This window comes from Orbicella franksi, chromosome 6, assembly GCF_964199315.1.
Source record: "Orbicella franksi chromosome 6, jaOrbFran1.1, whole genome shotgun sequence".
Taxonomy (NCBI): domain Eukaryota; kingdom Metazoa; phylum Cnidaria; class Anthozoa; order Scleractinia; family Merulinidae; genus Orbicella; species Orbicella franksi.
The window spans coordinates 19793146-19812457 of record NC_138150.1 but is presented as its reverse complement, the minus strand read 5'-3'; the positions used below and the strand labels follow the sequence as shown (position 1 = coordinate 19812457).

Below are 19312 nucleotides of genomic sequence, written 5' to 3'. Positions count from 1 at the left end.
GATTTTGTTTCATTTTTAAAAGGTCAGATTTTGAGAGCATTTCAAAATATTGAAAAATTCGTTATTTTCTGAAAAAAGAATGATTTCGAAAAAGGAATTCATAGCTATGTTTCCAACGTTGGCTTTAATCGAAATTCGTCGAGAAAGGCTGGATTTAATGAAAAACCGCGTTTCCTCTAGCATTTAAAGAAACCGGAAGTGCATCCGATATCTATTGGAAGTTATCCTATCAACGCGTGCGCCGTTTACACTATCAGCGCACTTCGGTAAGATCAAACAAAACCACATGGAGTTAGTTTTTCTCTTTCTATTGCTCTTGTTTTTCTGTCTTTCTCTTATTTGTCTTTGCCTGTACTTTTACTTTGCATTTTGCGAAACACAGAGAAAAACATCTAAAATGTATACGAATTTGCAAGTTTTTGAGTTGTTTTTATTTTCCGTGCTCAGGCAGACGTAAGTGACCGGAAGTAAAATTTCACCTCCTTAGCAACGCGCGCGAGCGCGCGCATGAATCGGTTAATGGGCCCTTAATAGGCCATTTCTGAGTTGCCTTTTGGCTCTGTGTCAAAACGAGTCTTCGTGGGACACCATTCATATGGAAATGTGTTCCACCTACAGGTTCATTTTCATCCAAATTAAACTCATTTTCACATGAAAGGTTTGCACTAGGACTCGTTTTGAAACAGAGGCACGAGGTAAATGACCTGTTGACAAGTGATCAGCATGGAATCTCAGGCGTCTCTCCTTGAGCGATAATAAATTCTACTCAGTTGTTTTCCTTCTTGTCCTTGCTGGCAGGAAGAGAGGGCGGTAAATTCGTTGTTGAATAACGTAAAGATTTTTCCTTTATCTTTGTAGGGCAATCACTGCCACCACAACTGCCACCACAACCAAGGAATTCTAGATCACAAGTTGAAGTTGCCACAAGATAGTAGTGCCGCTGTCAGTCAATAGTGGTTAAAAGAGATGCGTCATGCATTCGACATGTGTACATAGTGATAATATTATGTCAAGTGAAAACTAACAAGTACGTTTCGTCTTCAAGAATTGACTGAGTTCAGTAATTGATCTTTGAACTCCTCAGGCTTTGTAGCATTCACGTGTTTTGGTGCTCTGTTTTCTGATGTGCCTTACGTGAAACTTCTATTTTCTAATAGTGTGGGTGATATTCTTGTGTCCTGGGTTGTCATCAACGATGTTGCTTCAGTCTTGTCGCCCGAAGAAATTCCGATTCGCGTAAATCAGTCCCGAAACTACACGAACAATCATTGAGTAGATCGAGCGTTATCACGTTATCTCGTTGCTAGGCAACGTCTTACGCTAATCCCAATCTCCGACGGTTTTAGGAAACAGTTTTTCGACAAGAAATTACTTGTTCCCCGCGATTGATTTATAGATGAAAACTGTTTCCTTTTATATTTCGTTGTATACATGGTGACAAGTTATTTCGTTCACTCTAGAGATTTGGATTTCAGGATTGTAGAACAGTATTATGGAGGTAAACACTTATAGTCTGTCATAATTCAAATGTGTAGAGAATAATAAATATTTATTTAATAGAAATTACTGCAGATGGCTATGGTGTGATTTGTTGAAGTCTGATGTTTGATATAGTGTAGAATACCAAGACGAAGATGAATTGAAAATCTTCAGTTTGTACAAAGATTTGTTTTATAGGTTTGTAATATAGTTGCTACAGAATCACTCTTATCTTATTCATTACAATCTCCCACCCTAGTAAAAGCAATGCTTTTAGAAGGGATATGAAATAAACTTGAAAGCTTAGAGCTGTAGTAATTTAATGACTTTTAAGTGAATTGTACGTACGTGCTCTAACTCATTGCTGTTCAGGTCGTTTAGTTGTCTAAGCGAAAGAGCTGCAGAGAAAAAGTGATCAATAAAATATCAGAGTTTACATGGTAAAAGTGGTGTCTTGAGATTCGCTTACAAATCTATATCCCCCAACTTTTCTGAAAACCTGAAAGGATAATCTGGGTACAATAATAAATAAATTATGCATTGACATGTTTTCTTGCTGTTGATGCATAATCAGGTCACTTTCAAAAAGAGTTATAGCCTGGAGTGGGGCTGACAGTATTTACGCGACGAAAATATTTATTGGATTTTAAAGGCAACAAACTCCCTGCTTTTGCCCAGGGGATGGAGCGCGTTGCCCATTTATTCGTTTATTCCTCTTGCGTTGGCTCGTTGTGTACACCGTGCGTTTCCTGTGCGTCCCCTTATGCATATATTATTCTCTTACTTTAAAGCAGCTCCACTTTACACAACTCTGTGTATTCCCTTATAATTCCTGACGGGTGCATTTCTTCGCTCCCCCCGTTGGTTTACCCGTGGTTTCCTTGTCAGTGTTACCCGTGCATATTAAAGCTGTCTGTTAATTCCCCCAGTGTTTGTTCTTCCGTTACAACTTCTGCTCCCTCTTGCATATTTAGTTGTGCGTTATACCGTTCTCTTGCGCTTCTGTCCGTTCCAGTGTATGTTACCCTATGGGTCATGTAACAGCTGTCACATGAATGGCTCGATACCCTTCAAAGGGAACAATGGAACAAAACAATGCCCCTAGCGCCAAAACAATTGCAGCTTACGAGAGCTACTACACTTCCGTACCATGTGCGTCCCCCCATGGAGTATTGATTAGTTCCCTTTGAAAATTCCCCCCACCTTGTGCAAACGAGAGCAAAATAAGCAGGAGTCTTGTAAAGATAAGATGCAACAATGGAATTAATAAACAAATTTTATAAAGATGTAAGGCTAATCAAAAGTCTGATTTTTTTCAACGTTTTTACTCTGGCTTAGAACAAACCGTCATCGCACGTTCTCCGTCCGTTCCGCTATTTGCAACCCCCCTTGGGTTCCAGATGAGTTCCTTCCATGCAAAGAAAACAGGTTTCTTTCTCTCTTTCTTGCAGTTTCACAGCAAGAGCGACTCTCTACTCCTGGGACTGGCAATAGCTACGCAAGGACTGACAATGTCACGTGGTCACATCTTGCATTTTCCATCAAAGACGAAACACCACTTAATATAGCTAAATTTAAAACAAGGATTTTTCGTTAAGACTGTGCCTTTTTAACGACTTAGAAAACCTTGTGTTTCGGCCACGTTTCTTGATAGTGTATTGGCCTTACGGTGGCATGCGGATGAATGGGTTGCGGGACAATAAACTGTAATGATTAATCAGTTTTTTATCTAACAAATTCATTTTTAAAATGAGCTGCAGAGATTGGCATCTACGAACTGTAAAAAAAGGTTTAATTGTATTTGAAAAATGACCTTTCTGTTTGTTCAGTCCATGCTAATTCACGTGGGCTCCGTATAAACAAAGAAAATGCAAAGTTGTAGCAGAAGAAAGCGTGCAAAGGGTGTTGTCATTAAAAATTCGTGACCTGTCTGTTAGCTGATTGGTCGAATGTTATTTTCCATATTCATGATGACTACTGCCGATCAGAGGTGCTTGTCTGTCATTTTTTTTGAGATGTTTGCCGTCAGAGTAAGATGCGTGCTGTTCCCTCCTACACGAGAAGCGAATTCTTACTTTGAAGACAAAATGACGTCGACGTTTGGGGAAGAGAAGTCGGTTGACACCCATCCCTGTCAATGGTTAGTATCAATTTCTTTACATTTTACCTTCGAAGGTAACAATACCGGCTCGGAGTCATTCTACCACGCGCGCTTGCCGGACAAGGTTTACATTTCGTGTTGAACTTCAGAACAACCGTATGGCTTTAGTAAGAGAGTAAAACGTACATTAGAAGCTAGTTCAGGAACCATACGAGACGCTAGGTTCTTAGCGGGTTTTTCAAACGAGAGCTTAGCTTTCTTTATGAAAGTTACGTTTCTTTGTCAAACTTTGTCTTGTACTTGTCAACACGCGCTCGTGTTTAACAGTTCTCGGTGAACTCTTTATTCCTGGTTTACTCGTTCGTTTCCACACTTAGGGTTTGTTCCTTATGCAATTTTTATCTATTCTATTTTCAGGGTGTAAACGACTGAAGACTGTAAAGTCAGGAAAACACAAGCGGATTAAAATAATTCAGGCAGGGAGGATGAAGACAAAGTTGAGAATGGCATTTGAGAATTTGGTTAAATTGAAATCTCTCCGATAAGAAATGGCAGCCTTAGAGAGGATATAATCGAGTTCAAAATCGTTTTGTTTGCTAAATGTTTTATTTTTTCAATCGGCTGAAATATTTGCATTGGATTGAGTGACATTCGGGTGCGAAAAAAATTAAATTTGGGAGTGATTGTTAATTGACTCTGCCATTTTTGACGGGAAGGTTTCAACCGTTTTCGGGCTATCATTTAGGACATGTTTTCAAATTATGGGGAGTTTTATTTCTTTGATCGGGCGATCATCAACTTCAGTAAATTATATTTCATCGTTTCGGCATTTGCATGCTTTACCACGTATATTTTGTCAGAGTCAAGTATAATTATTTTTATTTTTCGTGGATAATATCAAATTGTTGTACAATCGCTCAACTCTCCTAAGTTTGAAAACCTGTTACTAGGCGATGACCTTTGTAGAGTGTTTAAAGGTGGCGCTGCATGTTGAAATCAAACCGTGATAGTAACCACTGTTTACGTGGTCATGTCAATCATCATAGCAAATTCTGTTCTGATATAAATTGGACAAACAATTCGACGCTAAACGTTTTAATTTGCCTTTTTCTCCAACAATGCATTACGCACCAAGTTTTACAAAGGCCTAGTTTTAATTTAGAATGTGAATTGTTTGTTTGAGGGCTATGCCCTTGCTCAAAAACAACATGGAATGACCAGTCGTGGAAAATTGTTTCACTTAAGCTTGAAACTTTAATTTGTCTGAGAGTTATTCCTAATTTTCAAGTCTTCGCATTTTCAGATACGAAATTAAAGAAGTGTCTTGTCGCATAGACATGAACGTTTAAATTTTGTTTGTTTGTTTTCTCAGAAAGGTCACGGAAAATAATTCATCTGATGTGAAATTGTGTATGTTAAAATAGCATTTTCCTTGTCAGTTCAAAATTAATGACCCAAGCGATCTGAAAATACGGCAGCTTGCATTGAAGTTAACTAAGAGTGTTCAATTTATTATTTCTTTGTCATTTGAAATTATGAAACACTTCAAATTATTCCAGAAATCCTTAACGATTCTTTTGTAAATTTGAATTTTTCCGCAGCTTTATTCAAGTGAACATTTGAAACATTTGTTGACATGATCACAGTATCATTTAATGCTTTCTTCGTCGTTTCCTTCGCTTTTCTTTTCTTTCTTTTTCTTTTTTTTTTTTCGTTTCATGCGCTACAGAAAATAGCGCGAACATTTTTGACGTTTATTGTATATACTTACATGCAGAGCCACCTGGAAAATAAATAATTCTAGAAGGGGATATTGGGTTTCTGGATTGATCTTCATTTCCTGAAAATACTAGATTTATCGGCACATATTCTTTTGTACATTTCGCTGCGGAAAACATTCGGTTTATGTCTTGTTTTTTTCGGATGGGAAATACGCGCAAGAAGGTCAATCGGAAACCAAAAATATCCTCTCGTTTAACTTTCAGCGAGGCTGTAATGAATTATGTCTGGTATCAAGCAACTATTTCCATTATTGCTTTTCAATTGTCCCATTGTTTTGACCTACCTATCAGGTATACTGAGTTTTAGAAATGTAGCTCCAATTGTCTGAATATTCTAAAATGTTAAAGCTAATATTTGGACTGATAAACATTTTTACCAATAATATTCGGAATAGATTTGTTGCTTTTCAAACATTTGTAGCTCCAATTGTTTGACTGTTCTAAATGATATTGCTTTCTTCCGCAACTGACCGACATTTTTAAAAAAAGTATTTACTATTACAGCTTTGATTTTCAACACTTGGCTCCAATAGTTCGATTCTTTGAAAATGTTGTCGCTATCGGTTGTATTCACTATTACATCTAGTATCACGAACGTAACTTCAGTTGTCTGATTCTTCTAAAATTTTAACGCTATCGTTTGCTACGGACAAAATTTACCAAACATTCGCTATTAGCTCTTTGCTTTTCAAAGCTGTAGTTTCAATTGTCTGATTCCTCTAAAATGTTATTGCTTTCGTTCGTAAATGACCAAGTTTTAACAGAAACCATACGATTTATAGTGATACATTTTGAAGCTTGATAACCAGACATTAACCTTTAACGTCTCTCTGGAAGTCATTTTTAGACGATAACAAAGCAAGCCATGAACATTTTTTTAAAAAATTGGCCTATAATTTGTCGGGTTTTTGCTTTTCATCTCGGCTGAAAGTGACGGAAGCTCTAACATTTTTCAAACGCTAGGACTGGATTGAAGTTTTACCGGTCTTTTAATTATTTCATAGGAGTAATCGGGTTCATGGCTTGCTTTCGCTATCTTCTTGAAATATATTGCATGATGATATCACCTCAAATAGTTAAGCTGTGGATGACGGGCAGCTAGAAATCTATATACAGAAATGAGACGAGCCAGTAAAAATATCTACAGCCGCAATGTTTCTGTACAACATAGAGAAGGTGGGGACATTTTAGAGTCGCTGTAGTTGAGAGAGTTTATGTAGCTGGGGCACTAGTTACCCGGTTATATAAACTTTCTGAAATACTTCGATTTAGAAATGTTTTCACCTCCTCAATGTTGTGTAGAAACGTTGCAGTTGTAGAAATGTTAACTTGCTCTTCTCATATTTGTAAATAGGTTTCTCGCTGCTCGTCGTTTTACGGCTAACTATTAAACAAGATATTATCATGAAATATACCATCTTGAACACAAACAAACATTTACTGGATTCAAAATCTTAGTTTTTTTTTGAAAAACTCGAATGCTTAAAATAAAAATGTTTCGTTAGTTTTTGTTCAAGAGGGTATATGCTCATTTTTTTTGGCGGGAAAAATTCAAGAGGGTACCCCCTTAAAATGTTTGTCCAAAAAGTTGTTAGGGGAAACGCTGTGCAAATGTTTTCCAATTTTCCCGCCAAAAGTCTTAGTATATAGAGGACAAGTTTTTTGATGACACCTTTGTAATTAATTTAATTGAATTTCAATAAACTAATTAACGAAAACTAGTGAGTTATTGATTTGTCATTATTTACTTGATGTCAATAAAAGAAGCAAAAGAAGAAAAAGCAAGTTTCAATGTTTTATTACTTTTATTGAGTGGATGAAATAATACTTTAATGAACAACAGTTGAACAACAGTACACAGTAATTAAAAATATTATCAAAAAAATAAACGGCGCATGCGTATTTTAGGCGCCCGTATTTTTTCTAAGTTTTTTGGCGGGAAAATAAAAATTTCAACAAGGGATGACACGGAAAATAAAATGTAAAAAATCTAGCGCATGCGTATTTTACGCGCCCGTATTTTTTCTAAGTTTTTTGGCGGGAAAATTAAAAATTTTGCCAGGGGTTACCCTTAGAATAAATTTAGGCAAGCAAGACAATTTTTAGGAAACATTTAATAAGCAAGAGAAATTGATTTTGTACAAAAACTAACTCGACAAAAACTTAGCAGCGATTCGTACGGACATACTTTTCAATTCTGGTTTCAAGGAAACTCTAAACTTGCTTTTGGTTGAGAGATTTTGGACAAACAAGACAATCAATTCTGAGATTGGTCTGAAAGAAAGCTTGCACAAAGTTGTGATTCCAAATAGGAAAGACAGCTATCAAAATTCGCTCTAAGGAAAATCAAAGAATTACGAAACTCACGATACGAGAACTCAGTGAATCATATGATAGAAACGTACGCGACTATTGAACAACAGTAGTGTTGCGTTACACTAACGGCCGTTGAGAATATGTTAATAAGGTTTTGTACGGGAATTACTCAAACACAGGAAATATTGCCGTATTCTAACTGCTAACTCAGAAAATAAAGAAGATAAAGTTTCTTTTGGTACCCTGCTGCCTTGCCGTTTGTCTGAACGAGCCAACAAAATATCAAAAGGCACTTCACAATCTTTATTTGCTAAATTAGCAGTTAAATCTCCTGTTGCAAAGCCGTGTTCTGAAATTCCCGTACAAAGCCTTATTAACATATTTTCAAAGGCCGCTAGTGTAACGCAACAGCACTGACGCCCAAGAGTCACGTACCATCAGTCACACAATCCACCAAGCTCTGGCATCGTGAACAAAGACAAAAAGATGAAAACTGGATTAAAATTTGTAAAGCAAAGCTGACAACACATTTTCTACAAAACGTAATTGTAAATCATCTTTCGGGTCAGTTCATCGCGATCCTAACGTTTAGTTCAGCCTTACACGTCCTACTTTTTGGTTTGAAAAAAAACTCTCAATCTCTCAATCTGTCTTACTTTTGTCCCTTGCATACTATGTCTTTTTCTAAGTGTCCTGTCTTCTTAATATTGCCTCGAGTGTTTGTCTTTGTCTTTGCCTTTATCTTCCCTCAATTGTCTGATCACTGAGAAATCCTGAAAGAAAGAAAGGAAGAAAGAAAGAAAAGAAAGAAAACAAAAATGTTTGATATAAATATATTATACTGAAGCTTTGTATTGCATTTGTACTTTCTTTGGAACTATGTGAAGCTTTCTTCATTCTATCCCATATACATCGGCTACAGAATTCCCGTACTGTTGATTGTCTTTATTCTCATCACTCGCTTTCTTGACAATGTACTGATCTTGTAAGGACCAATTGGATTTCGATCACTTTTGCAAGTTAATGGATCAGAAAACCTCAACATTATTTACAGTAACTTTGGCTATGATGTACTTCTTAATTTCGGTTTTTCTTTAAATAGAGAGGACGAAAATTGAATTTGTAGACTGGTTACTGGACCAGCACGGGCCAATATAACAATAGAAACGACAGTAGTAGCATTGATGACAACAATCCATCTGTAGCACAATTTGATTCAATAACTGTTTTTTGCTATTGTTGTTGTTGTTGTTGTTGTTCTATGAAGTTGTAGACTTTGTAAACGGTAACCCAGGTGAAGATTGCTTTTATGTCTACAATATTTACAATAAATGTGTTGTACATAATGTATTCTCTCCATTTACTTTTACTCTGCCAACCTCGTACTTATAAAACAAACTATCTTGTGACGACAAGAACATTTCAAAGAAAACTGAGATAAGACCCCAATATTTGAAGATATTCCAACAAATTTCAGCTCGGCTTCTTTGAAAAAGAAAGTCAGTTAACTACTGTGTTAATTATCCAGTTCTAATACTATTGTCTCATGAATTCCACAGTCCAGCTGATATTTGCCAACCAGTTTGTCTTTCGCCATACCCCAAAAAACGTTCAGCAAAAAGCGTATTTTCTCATTTGGAAACAAGTAAAAAAAGCTCTGCTTTCCCCCTGATTTTGTGAGCCATCACTTGTTTAGATGATTTCCGCAGAACATTCGGGCAATAGTGGCAAAAATAAAGCTACCAAAAAACCTCATAGCATGGTAATGTTTTGAATAAAGGTAAAAAGAACTTACCGAGACTAAAGCTCTCAAGCTGACCCCGCGAGAACTTGAAGTTCTCCGTATCTCAATTAAAACGCACATTTCGCGTTAGTTGAAAACACAATGACACACGCATTGAGCATTCTTACGAGGTTTGACATTGACTTTTTCGGCAATGCTTGAGAATTTAATCGCAGGGTCACTTAGAGAAATTATTTAAAGTGAGATGTTTTAAATAACATTCAAAAAGTTACCATGCATTGCGTAGATTTTTAGTAAATAATTTTTGCACTTATTGCTCGAATTTTGAGCGGAATCCGTCTTAAAAGAAATATGCCTAGATCAGTAGCTGATTTCTCAGTTACAATTTGAGGTCATCTGTTAGATGTAAGAAGGATACCGAGATAAAAGCATGATTTGTCTGTAAAATGGTGAGTCAATTGATAGTTGTTGTCAACAGAACCTCACTTTTTAAACATGATTTCTCAATTACAATTATTTGGAGAGATCTGTAAGTTGGCAGAAAAACATGCCAAGATCAAAATATGAACGGCATAAGTTAAAACTTGGGGTAATTTGTCAGTTGTCACTAAGGATGAAGTGATCGAGACAAGGTGTTAGTTAAAATTTCAAGTCATCTGACAATATTATTGTTCACTATGCTTCTGAGATCGAAACGGGACTGGCCAGTCAGTGACTTCCAAGCCATCCATCAGTCATGTCCCGGTACGGATAAAGCGAATGAAATATGAATATCTGTTAGTGATCAACACGGACGAGTTGTCAGTGAGGATGTTGAGATCAAACATGAATTGTCAGTTACAATTTGGAATAATCTGTCACTATTGTCAGTAAGAATGTCCAGATCAAAACACAATTTTACAATAACTGTATAATTTCTTTCGCGCTGATTGGCTCATTTTTATCATCAATAAGAGTACAGACGGATAAAATTGTAATTTATGCAAGCTTTCAAGTTCAACTTTCAGCTGTCAAACTGTCAACTTTTTAACCAATGAGATTTTATGGACTTTTTTAAGTACCCAATCAAAAAGCGAGAAAAGCTATTGACAATGTTCGCGTCATTTTGAAAAAACTTCACTTATCTTTGTTTACGGCAAGTTTACGGCGTCTTTTCCCCTTATTTATTCCCGGCCATTGGCTACACAGCCACTTTGACAATGTTATGACGCAATTTATCATCAATAAGAGGACAGATGCATAAAAAACTGACATCAATTTGTTAATTTTCCAGTAAAAATTGCGATCACTTGCTACTTGTCATTAAGGATACTGAGATCAAAACATGATTTGCTAGTTAAAATTTGGAATCATTCGTTAGCTGTCAGTTCGGATGTTCAAATCAAAACATGACTTGTGAGTTTAAATTTGGAACCATCTGTCAAATGTTTCAGATGGATAAAATGTCTCCTTATATACATTTCGCGTCGGACATTTCGTCTCTAGTATAAAATTAATTTGGCCTCTGAGATGTTGAGATCAAAACATGACTGGTCTGATAAAATTTGGCATCATCTGTCAGTTGTAAATAAGGATGTTGAGATTGAAACATGATTTGTCAGAGAAAATTTGGAGCCTTCTCTCAGTTGTAAGTAAGGATGTGGAGTTCAAAACATGATTTACCAGTGCAAATTTGGAGTCATCGTTCAGTTGTCGGTATGGACTAGGAGTTCAAAACGTGAATTGTCAGTGCAATTCAGTTGTCAGTAAGGATGGAAAGTTCAAAAACTTAAATTGTCAGTGCAAATTTGGAACCATTGTTCAGTTGTCAGTAACGGGGTGGAGTTTAAAACTTGAATCGTCAGTGCAAATTTAGAGCAATCTCACAGTTGTCGGAAGGATCTGGAATTCAAAACTTGAATTGTCAGTGCAAATTTGGAGCTATCGTTCAGTTGTCAGTAACGATGTGGAGTTCAAAAAATGATTTATCGGTGTAAATTTGGCGCCATCTCTCAGTTGTCAGTAAGGATGTGGCGTTCAAAACATGATTTATCAGTGCAAATTTGAGCCATCGTTCAGTTGTCAGAAGGATGTGGAGTTTAATACGTGAATTGTCAGTGCAAATTTAGAGCCATCTCACAGTTGCCAGAAGGATGCAGAGTTCAAAACATGAATTGTCAGTGCAAATATGGAGCCATCTCACAGTTGTCAGTAAGGATGTGGAGTTAAAAACTTGAATTGTCAGTGCAAATTTTGAACCATCGTTCAGTTGTCAGTAACAATGTGGAGTTAAATACTTGAATTGTCAGTGCAAATTTAGAGCCATCTCACAGTTGTCAGGAACGATGTGGTGTTCAAAACTTGAATTATCAGTGAAAATTTGGAGCCATCGTTCAGTTGTAAGTAATGATGTGGAGTTTAATTCTTGAATTGTCTGTACAAATTTAGAGCCATTTCACCGTTGTCAGTAAGCTAAGGATGCGGAGGTAAAAACTGTCAGTGCAAATTTTGAACCATCGTTCAGTTGTCAGCAACGGGATGGAGCTTAATACTTGAATTGTCAGTGTAAATTTGGAGCCATCGTTCAGTTGTCAGTAACGATGCGGAGTTTAATACTTGAATTGTCAGTGCAAATTTGGAGCCATCGTTCAGTGGTCAGTCAGGATGTGGAGTTCAAAACTTGAATTGTCAGTGCAAATTTGGAGCCATCGTTCAGATGTCAGTAACGATGTGGAGTTTAATACTTGAATTGTCAGTGCAAATGTGAAGCCATCGTTCAGTTGTCAGTCAGGATGTGGAGTTCAAAACTTGAATTGTCAGTGCAAATTTAGAGCCATCGTTCAGTTGTCAGTCAGGATGTGGAGTTCAAAACTTGAATTGTCAGTGCAAATGTGGAGCCATCGTTCAGTTGTCAGTAAGGATGTGAAGTTCAAAACTTGAATTGTCAGTCCAAATGTGGAGCCATCGTTCAGTTGTCAGTTAGGAAGTGGAGTTCAAAACTTGAATTGTCAGTGCAAATTTAGAGCCACTGTTCAGTTGTCAGTATGGATGTGAATTTTGAAACAGGAATAGCAGATTTGCACGTTGTCGTCATTTGACTTCAACTACCAGAATTCCTTTCCTTTTTTCTTCATTATTTAAATTTTGAATTCCCCGTGGGGTTTAAATAAAAATTGCCCTAATTAGCAGCAGAAACAGACAAAGTGATTCTGGGATTCTGGTAGTTGTAGTCAAATGACGCCATCATGCAAATCGCCTATTGTCAATTGAAATTTGGAGCCATCTCACAGTTGTCAGTAAGGATCTGGAGTTTAAAACTTGAATTGTCAGTGCAAATTTGGAGCCATCGTTCAGTTGTCAGTAAGGAAGTGGAGTTTAAAACTTGAATTGTCAGTGCAAATTTGGAGCCATCTCACAGTTGTCAGTAAGGATCTGGAGTTTAAAACTTGAATTGTCAGTGCAAATTTGGAGCCATCGTTCAGTTGTCAGTAAGGAAGTGGAGTTTAAAACTTGAATTGTCAGTGCAAATTTGGAGCCATCTCACAGTTGTCAGTAAGGATCTGGAGTTTAAAACTTGAATTGTCAGTGCAAATTTGGAGCCATCGTTCAGTTGTCAGTAAGGAAGTGGAGTTCAAAACTTGAATTGTCAGTGCAAATTTGGAGCCATCTCACAGTTGTCAGTAAGGATCTGGAGTTTAAAACTTGAATTGTCAGTGCAAATTTGGAGCCATCGTTCAGTTGTCAGTAAGGAAGTGGAGTTCAAAACTTGAATTGTCAGTGCAAATTTAGAGCCATCGTTCAGTTGTCAGTAAGGAAGTGGAGTTCAAAACTTGAATTGTCAGTGCAAATTTAGAACCATCGTTCAGTTGTCAGTAAGGAAGTGGAGTTCAAAACTTGAATTGTCAGTGCAAATTTAGAGCCATCGTTCAGTTGTCAGTAAGGAAGTGGAGTTCAAAACTTGAATTGTCAGTGCAAATTTAGAACCATCGTTCAGTTGTCAGTAAGGAAGTGGAGTTTAAAACTTGAATTGTCAGTGCAAATTTAGAGCCATCGTTCAGTTGTCAGTAACAATGTGGAGTTCAAAACTTGAATTGTCAGTGCACATTTGGAGCCATCGTTCAGTTGTCAATAAGGAAGTGGAGTTCAAAACTTGAATTGTCAGTACAAATTTGGAGCCATCGTTCAGTTGTCAGTAATGATGTGGAGTTCAAAACTTGAATTGTCATTGCAAATTTGAATCCATCTTTAGCTTCAGTTATCAGCAAGGATGTGGAGTTCAAAACATGAATTGCCAGTTCAAATTTGGAGCTAGATCTGTCAGTTGTTAGTAAGGAAAAAGTGGTTTGTCATCAAAAAGTTTGAATCGGCTGTCAGCTGTCAGTTGAGATGTTGAAATAAAAATGCGATCAGTTAGTAAAAACTTGGAGCTATCTGTCAGTTGTCAGTAAGGATGTTGAGTTTAAAACAGCATTTCTCAGTAAAAATTTGGAGCCATCTCAGTTGTCAATAATCTTCCCCTCACAAATTGTTTCAGTACTTTTTATGAGAAAAAAAAATCATCAACTCACACCCTCTGAGCCCACAAAAATATCACAATAAGTGGAGAGGATTTATATTTTGAGCCTGGGCCCTTGAAGGCCCGTTCAGTTAGCCGGCAGTAGCGTTCCAGTACAAGGAAGTTTTCTGCATTCTGGCCACAAAAAAATTGGAGAAAGAGCAAAAAACTAGACGAGGAAGGGGGTGGTGGGGGGAGCGAGGAAACGCTTGCCCGCAAACCCCTCAATTCTGAATAACCCATTTACCCAAAAACAGGGCTCCTGCTTGGTGCGGCTGTCTTGTTGATTGATTAAGTATATCAAATTTGCTTACATATAATTTATTTAATGTCAAATACACAGTGAATAGTAAATTAGTGAATAGTGAATGATAAAAGATAAACCACAGGAAAAGCTGCTCTTATAGCTGACCATTTCACTTATTGCCCTACAAAGGAGTACGTAATGTAGATAGTGCTATTGTCATTTCAGCAAGTTTGCTTATCAGATGAAAAATACATTAGCACATGGTAAGTTGTTCCATTATTTGATTTTTATAAAAAGCTTTTAGTCAAACTTGTCAACATTATGACTTAATCCAAACAGAGAGCAATTCATTTTTTCCAAACACTTGGGGTACAGGTATTTTCGCTTTAAATCAATTTGAAAGTAGTGTCATTCTGTAGTGCTCAGTGACAAGCTGTCAATCAATAAATGAACTCATCTATGAAATTTAGTGGGCATTTTTCAGAATTGTGGGGTTAGCAGGCAAGCGTTCCCTCACTGGCCACACAACCCCTGCTATGTTGATTTTTTGCTCTTGTGCAGCAACGTTTGCTATGCAGGCTATGTTCAGCTTACAAAAGTCAACATTTTTTAACATGTTGACTTTTGTTTTAAAAAACCTGAGAAACTAGAACTTTTAAAAATCGATTATCTAGATCAACTGTTTTGACTACTTGTTGTAAGGAGAAGTACCAGTTGGTAAATCCTTGTAAAAAAAATTTCAGAACTTCAAACTTTTTTTGTCCCAGCAAAAAAAAAAGCATTGGGTGTTCCCAAATAATCTTGACACCAACAACTGCCATTTAACTTAGTAACAATCCTGTCAAAAATCTGCTGGATTTCTCTGCTGAATTCCATCCAATACTGGTACTCTGTATCCGTTCCTGACTAAAATTATAGTCATGATACACTAGTCCACTACATAATTATGAAGAAACTGACCTGCCATGTCTGATGTATTCTACTTCCTCCACTGATCTTTTGGTGCTAATGACTGTGTTTCTTGTTTGCCCTGATAAGAGATACAAACATATTGTTGTCTTAGTTACTTAAGATTTCTTACTGTTGGAATACTTTAGCATTGACAATTAATTGACAGAATTAGAACTACATAATGTAATACAGAGCAGTAATATATACAGGTGAAGGTACACTTACAAACAGCATTGCAGATACCAAAAATATAAACTGACCTAATCCAACTGTTACTGACTCCTCCATTGATCTCAGTGGTTCCATGTTGTTGTTTGCTTCTTGTTTGTCTGATAATGAATAAAAATATTTCAATGAGAGACTTATCAGTTGCTATTTACTTTTGAGTAGAAGTTATAACATGCAGCATTAAAAATCCTATCAAAATTATTAATAAAAGTGATTGTTTCAACAGCAACTTTGTTTACATTTTTCTAGCAAACCATAATGTGTAGCAAAGGACAACTTCCCACAATTCATATTTTGCCACTATCATTCCGGGACTAAACAAAATAATCCAAAAATAAACATGTGTAAAAAACACTGCATCAGAAATACTACAAAGTTGATTTCTCCAGGTAAATAAGCTCTGTGTGCTTTGCATGCCTCTTTTATTGTTATTGCTATTGAATGCCTCACATGTTATGTTGATTTGTCATGAACTTGTGTGGAAAGTCAAGGAAATTTCCCTGTGAAGATGGATGAGAGCGAAGGAAGTTCCATCAATGTAACGAACAACATTGAGGATAGTAATGCTGGTGAAAGAATGATCAATTGTTTACTTGATTTTGTAAACCAAACAATATGGTGGCATTCCTTTCGAGGCGGACATCCTCTTTAATAGAATGTTTCATGTTTGTAACGCAGAAAACAAAAGACCACCATCAGCCAGAGTGCATTGCTGGCGAGCTTGTCATCAGCAATGCACTCTGGCTGATGGTGGTCCTTTAACACATCAAGATAAGTTTAACACTTGTGATAAAGGAGTCCTGACATCTCTACAATAAGATATGTCATGTTCAAAAATGTCCCCATCATCAATTCTCAGGAGACAGAATTCTAACCAATACTACATGTGGTACGTGTAGCTGCTATGTCAGTTCCTAATTCCCATGTATACCAAAAATTACCTTTAATGTATGTACAGCAGCTGTATCTGAAGTCCACCATCAGTCTTTCAGTACTCCAATATCATCACATTGTTTCATGTTTTTCCTGATACAATGTAAGTACAATACAGATACTTTGATAAGTTATCTACTGTCTACTTTTTCAAGTATGAATCATAGTAACATCAACATGTGCGCAAATATGTTCCAACAATCACTCAAGAAAATTTTTACAAACAAATCAAATGTAAGAGATTGTCCATAACGATTGGATTATTGTTGGGGGAGGGCAGGGAGTGAAATTTCAAAAAGATTTCCAAATGCTTGATTTTTGAAAAACTGGTGTTGAAAGTCATAAACAAGTTCCTTGAGGCTCATGTTACTTCGCTATAATGAGTGTTTTTCATGTTTTTTAGACCACATAACATGATCTTTGTTCATGTATGATTGAGTTCGGTTGCCGAACTCAGTCGAACACAATCCATGAAACACGAACCCGAACACACCAATCGAACATAGGAGAATCTTCCCATGACAGCTTCTTGGTTGCTGGTGAACTGGCATGTACTCATTTTGATTTCCTCCATATTGGACTTGCTTTCTCCAGAATTTCAAGTACGTTAATTGCTTTTAATCAGTGTCCTTGTCAGAGATTTATTGGTAAGTTGTGAATTTCAGGCCACAACGGGTTGCAGAAACAATCAGACAATTGCAACAATCTTGCGCCAATGGCATTAATTTAACCAACTTAACTGCAAATTTTGGCTAGTACAACTCCAAAGCAGTCCTGCTGTTTCAACAGCTTGAAAATATTCTCAAAGGAAGAATGGCTTTGTTTGCCTTTATGTCAAAACTTCATTTTGAAAGCTTACAATAATCACTAGGAGTCTTTTTGATTTATAAATACGCTACATAGCAATTGTGTCGCATTCTCTCTGATGTTTTTTTTTTGTTTTTATTGGAAGTGCATTTTAGCTTTCTTTAATGTTCAATTTGATTGGCTGGTTGATCTAGCTAAACACTCTGAAAATTAAATAAAGTTCATTCATTCACTCACTCACTCACTCATTCACTAACTCACTCACTCACTAACTCACTCACTCACTCACTCACTCACGCACGCACGCACACATGCACTCACTCACTCATTCATTCATTTATTCATCCATTCATTCATTCATTCATTTATTCATTCATTCAGTCATTCATTCATCCATCCATCATTTCCGGGAGATCACTGAAGTGCAACTGATTAGGTGCTTCTCATTTTCACAGCCATTGCAGGCAGGCATTTATTCCCTCCTTCTGCCTTCACCCCCTCACTGCCCACTTTTCCTATGAAGTTTACAAAAATTCTGTGGAGAGGGTTCAGGGTTGAGGTAGCTCTGAACCCTCAACACAGAATTTTTTTTTAACTTTGCAAAAAGTTGCACCTTATCACGCTCATCACAATTTGAAAATAAAAATGGAGGTCACTGAGCTTGTTTTTGAGTTATAAGCACTTAAAGCTAAAACTAATTCTGTTTTAACTGATTGTATTGTTGCTATAGTAACCTGTTTTAAAAAAAGGATGAGCGCAACTTGTTCACCAATCATTGGGCATTTGTGTCATACCATTATTGTAGCATCAATTGTTAATCAGTGGTAGTCTTAATCCTTCAAAGTATAGCTGTTAGAAAAGTGTTGGGAGACTATTGCCAGCGTCCTTAAATCAGTGCTTATAAAATGCCTATTTTCTTTTTATTGTCATTTCCTCGCAGCAAGGAGGCAAGAAAAACAAGAAATTAAAGAACCCGACAGGCAAAGTGGGACGATTCTAGATAATTGGACCATTTGACGGCCAGACATTTCACAGCTTTCTGGGTTTTGCATATTTAACAAGGGGTCAAATCAAAAAAACATTGATGTGCTTGCATGCAGTCACTTCCCTCTCCCTCCAATTGCACTTTGCACTTCTAGTTTCCCCTCGTCCCTCCCCTTTAAATGCCTTCCACATTGTTGATTTCTGACATTTCCCATGACCTGATGCAAAGTTAAAAAACAGTCTGATTGGACAGGTCTCAAAAGGCGAATTTCAAATTTGGCGCTAGAAGGTCCTTGAAAATGAAACCGAAGCTGCGATTGGCTAATTTCGGCAAAGGAATGTAAATCGGATTCTTTCGGCGGAGGGTTGCGTGACATCGCAAAAAGCGGCTGCGGAGGAGACTAGAAACACTCCGGCCTAACATTCAATTTACCGAGCTGTAAATCACGAGATACCGATTAATTTTGGGCTAAATAAATGCCTCAAAGCATGCAAACTCTTTTCAACCATCTATGTACTCAAAAGTAGCAATAAACATAAAGTTTCATTACATACCGAGACCTGGTCAAAGACGACACTGCATCTCGAGTTCTTGGCGCTTAAATGGCTATTTCCCTCCAGAAGGTTCCACCAGCAAACGTTTGCGCCTGGAGCACGTTTGGAGACATTTCTTGTAATGTAGACACGGCACTAGGCAAAGTTTGAAAGAAGAAATTCTCGCTGCTACACTACCGGGAAAACCTCGTGCAAAGGTACGCGGTTCTGATTTGCAATGCAAATTCAAGTTGAGCCGCGGGGCCGCGTGTCTTTCTTAGCCGGCGGGGCCTTGGCACGAGGAAGTTCATTCCTTGAAATATCCACTTGTTGACAGGCAGGGGCGAAGGGATGGGTGAAGTTGTACAAATAAATCCCTTTGCGTTAGAACCAAAGTTACTCATCAACACTAATAAGCCAGTAGTCTCGTAAATATTGATCCCATCCCTTGTACTTACCTCTGCCATGCCTCCCTCCAGAGTACTAGAGCGGGGATGGAATGCATATGAGAGCACAGGCAGCCCAAGCTCTCTCTATGATGAACCACGAGGCAACAAGATAATACATCGAATTATAAGGGTTTATATGGGATTTTCTACAAGATGTCCATGGAGGTAGTTAAAAGTGAAAATTCTCAATAAAAATGGCTTACCGGGGGGTACTTAAGGAATTT

General features: G+C 37.2%; 1 protein-coding gene and 1 long non-coding RNA gene across 5 annotated transcripts in view; one reads left to right on the top strand and one right to left on the bottom strand.

The window, feature by feature from the left end:
* LOC145490861 (von Willebrand factor A domain-containing protein 3A-like) overlaps positions 1-1915 on the top strand; it is a 30494-nt gene extending 28579 nt beyond the window's left edge. For all 3 annotated transcript variants that reach the window (XM_081469977.1, XM_081469976.1, XM_081469978.1), the window contains one exon: positions 859-1915. In XM_081469977.1, the coding sequence (XP_081326103.1) occupies positions 859-932 (74 nt within the window). In that variant the 3' untranslated portion in view covers positions 933-1915. The remainder of the gene's footprint in view (positions 1-858) is intronic.
* Positions 1916-8345: 6430 nt separating this feature from the next.
* Positions 8346-16408, bottom strand: LOC145490061 (uncharacterized). Of its 2 annotated transcripts, none has more exons than XR_014049661.1 (4): positions 16323-16408; positions 15414-15482; positions 15163-15232; positions 8346-8433 (listed from the first exon to the last, which is right to left on the bottom strand). It is a non-coding gene; the product is annotated as an uncharacterized LOC145490061 (long non-coding RNA). The 2 variants fall into 2 exon arrangements; XR_014049662.1 differs by having other exon boundaries at positions 8350-8450.
* Between the last annotated feature and the right edge of the window lie 2904 nt (positions 16409-19312).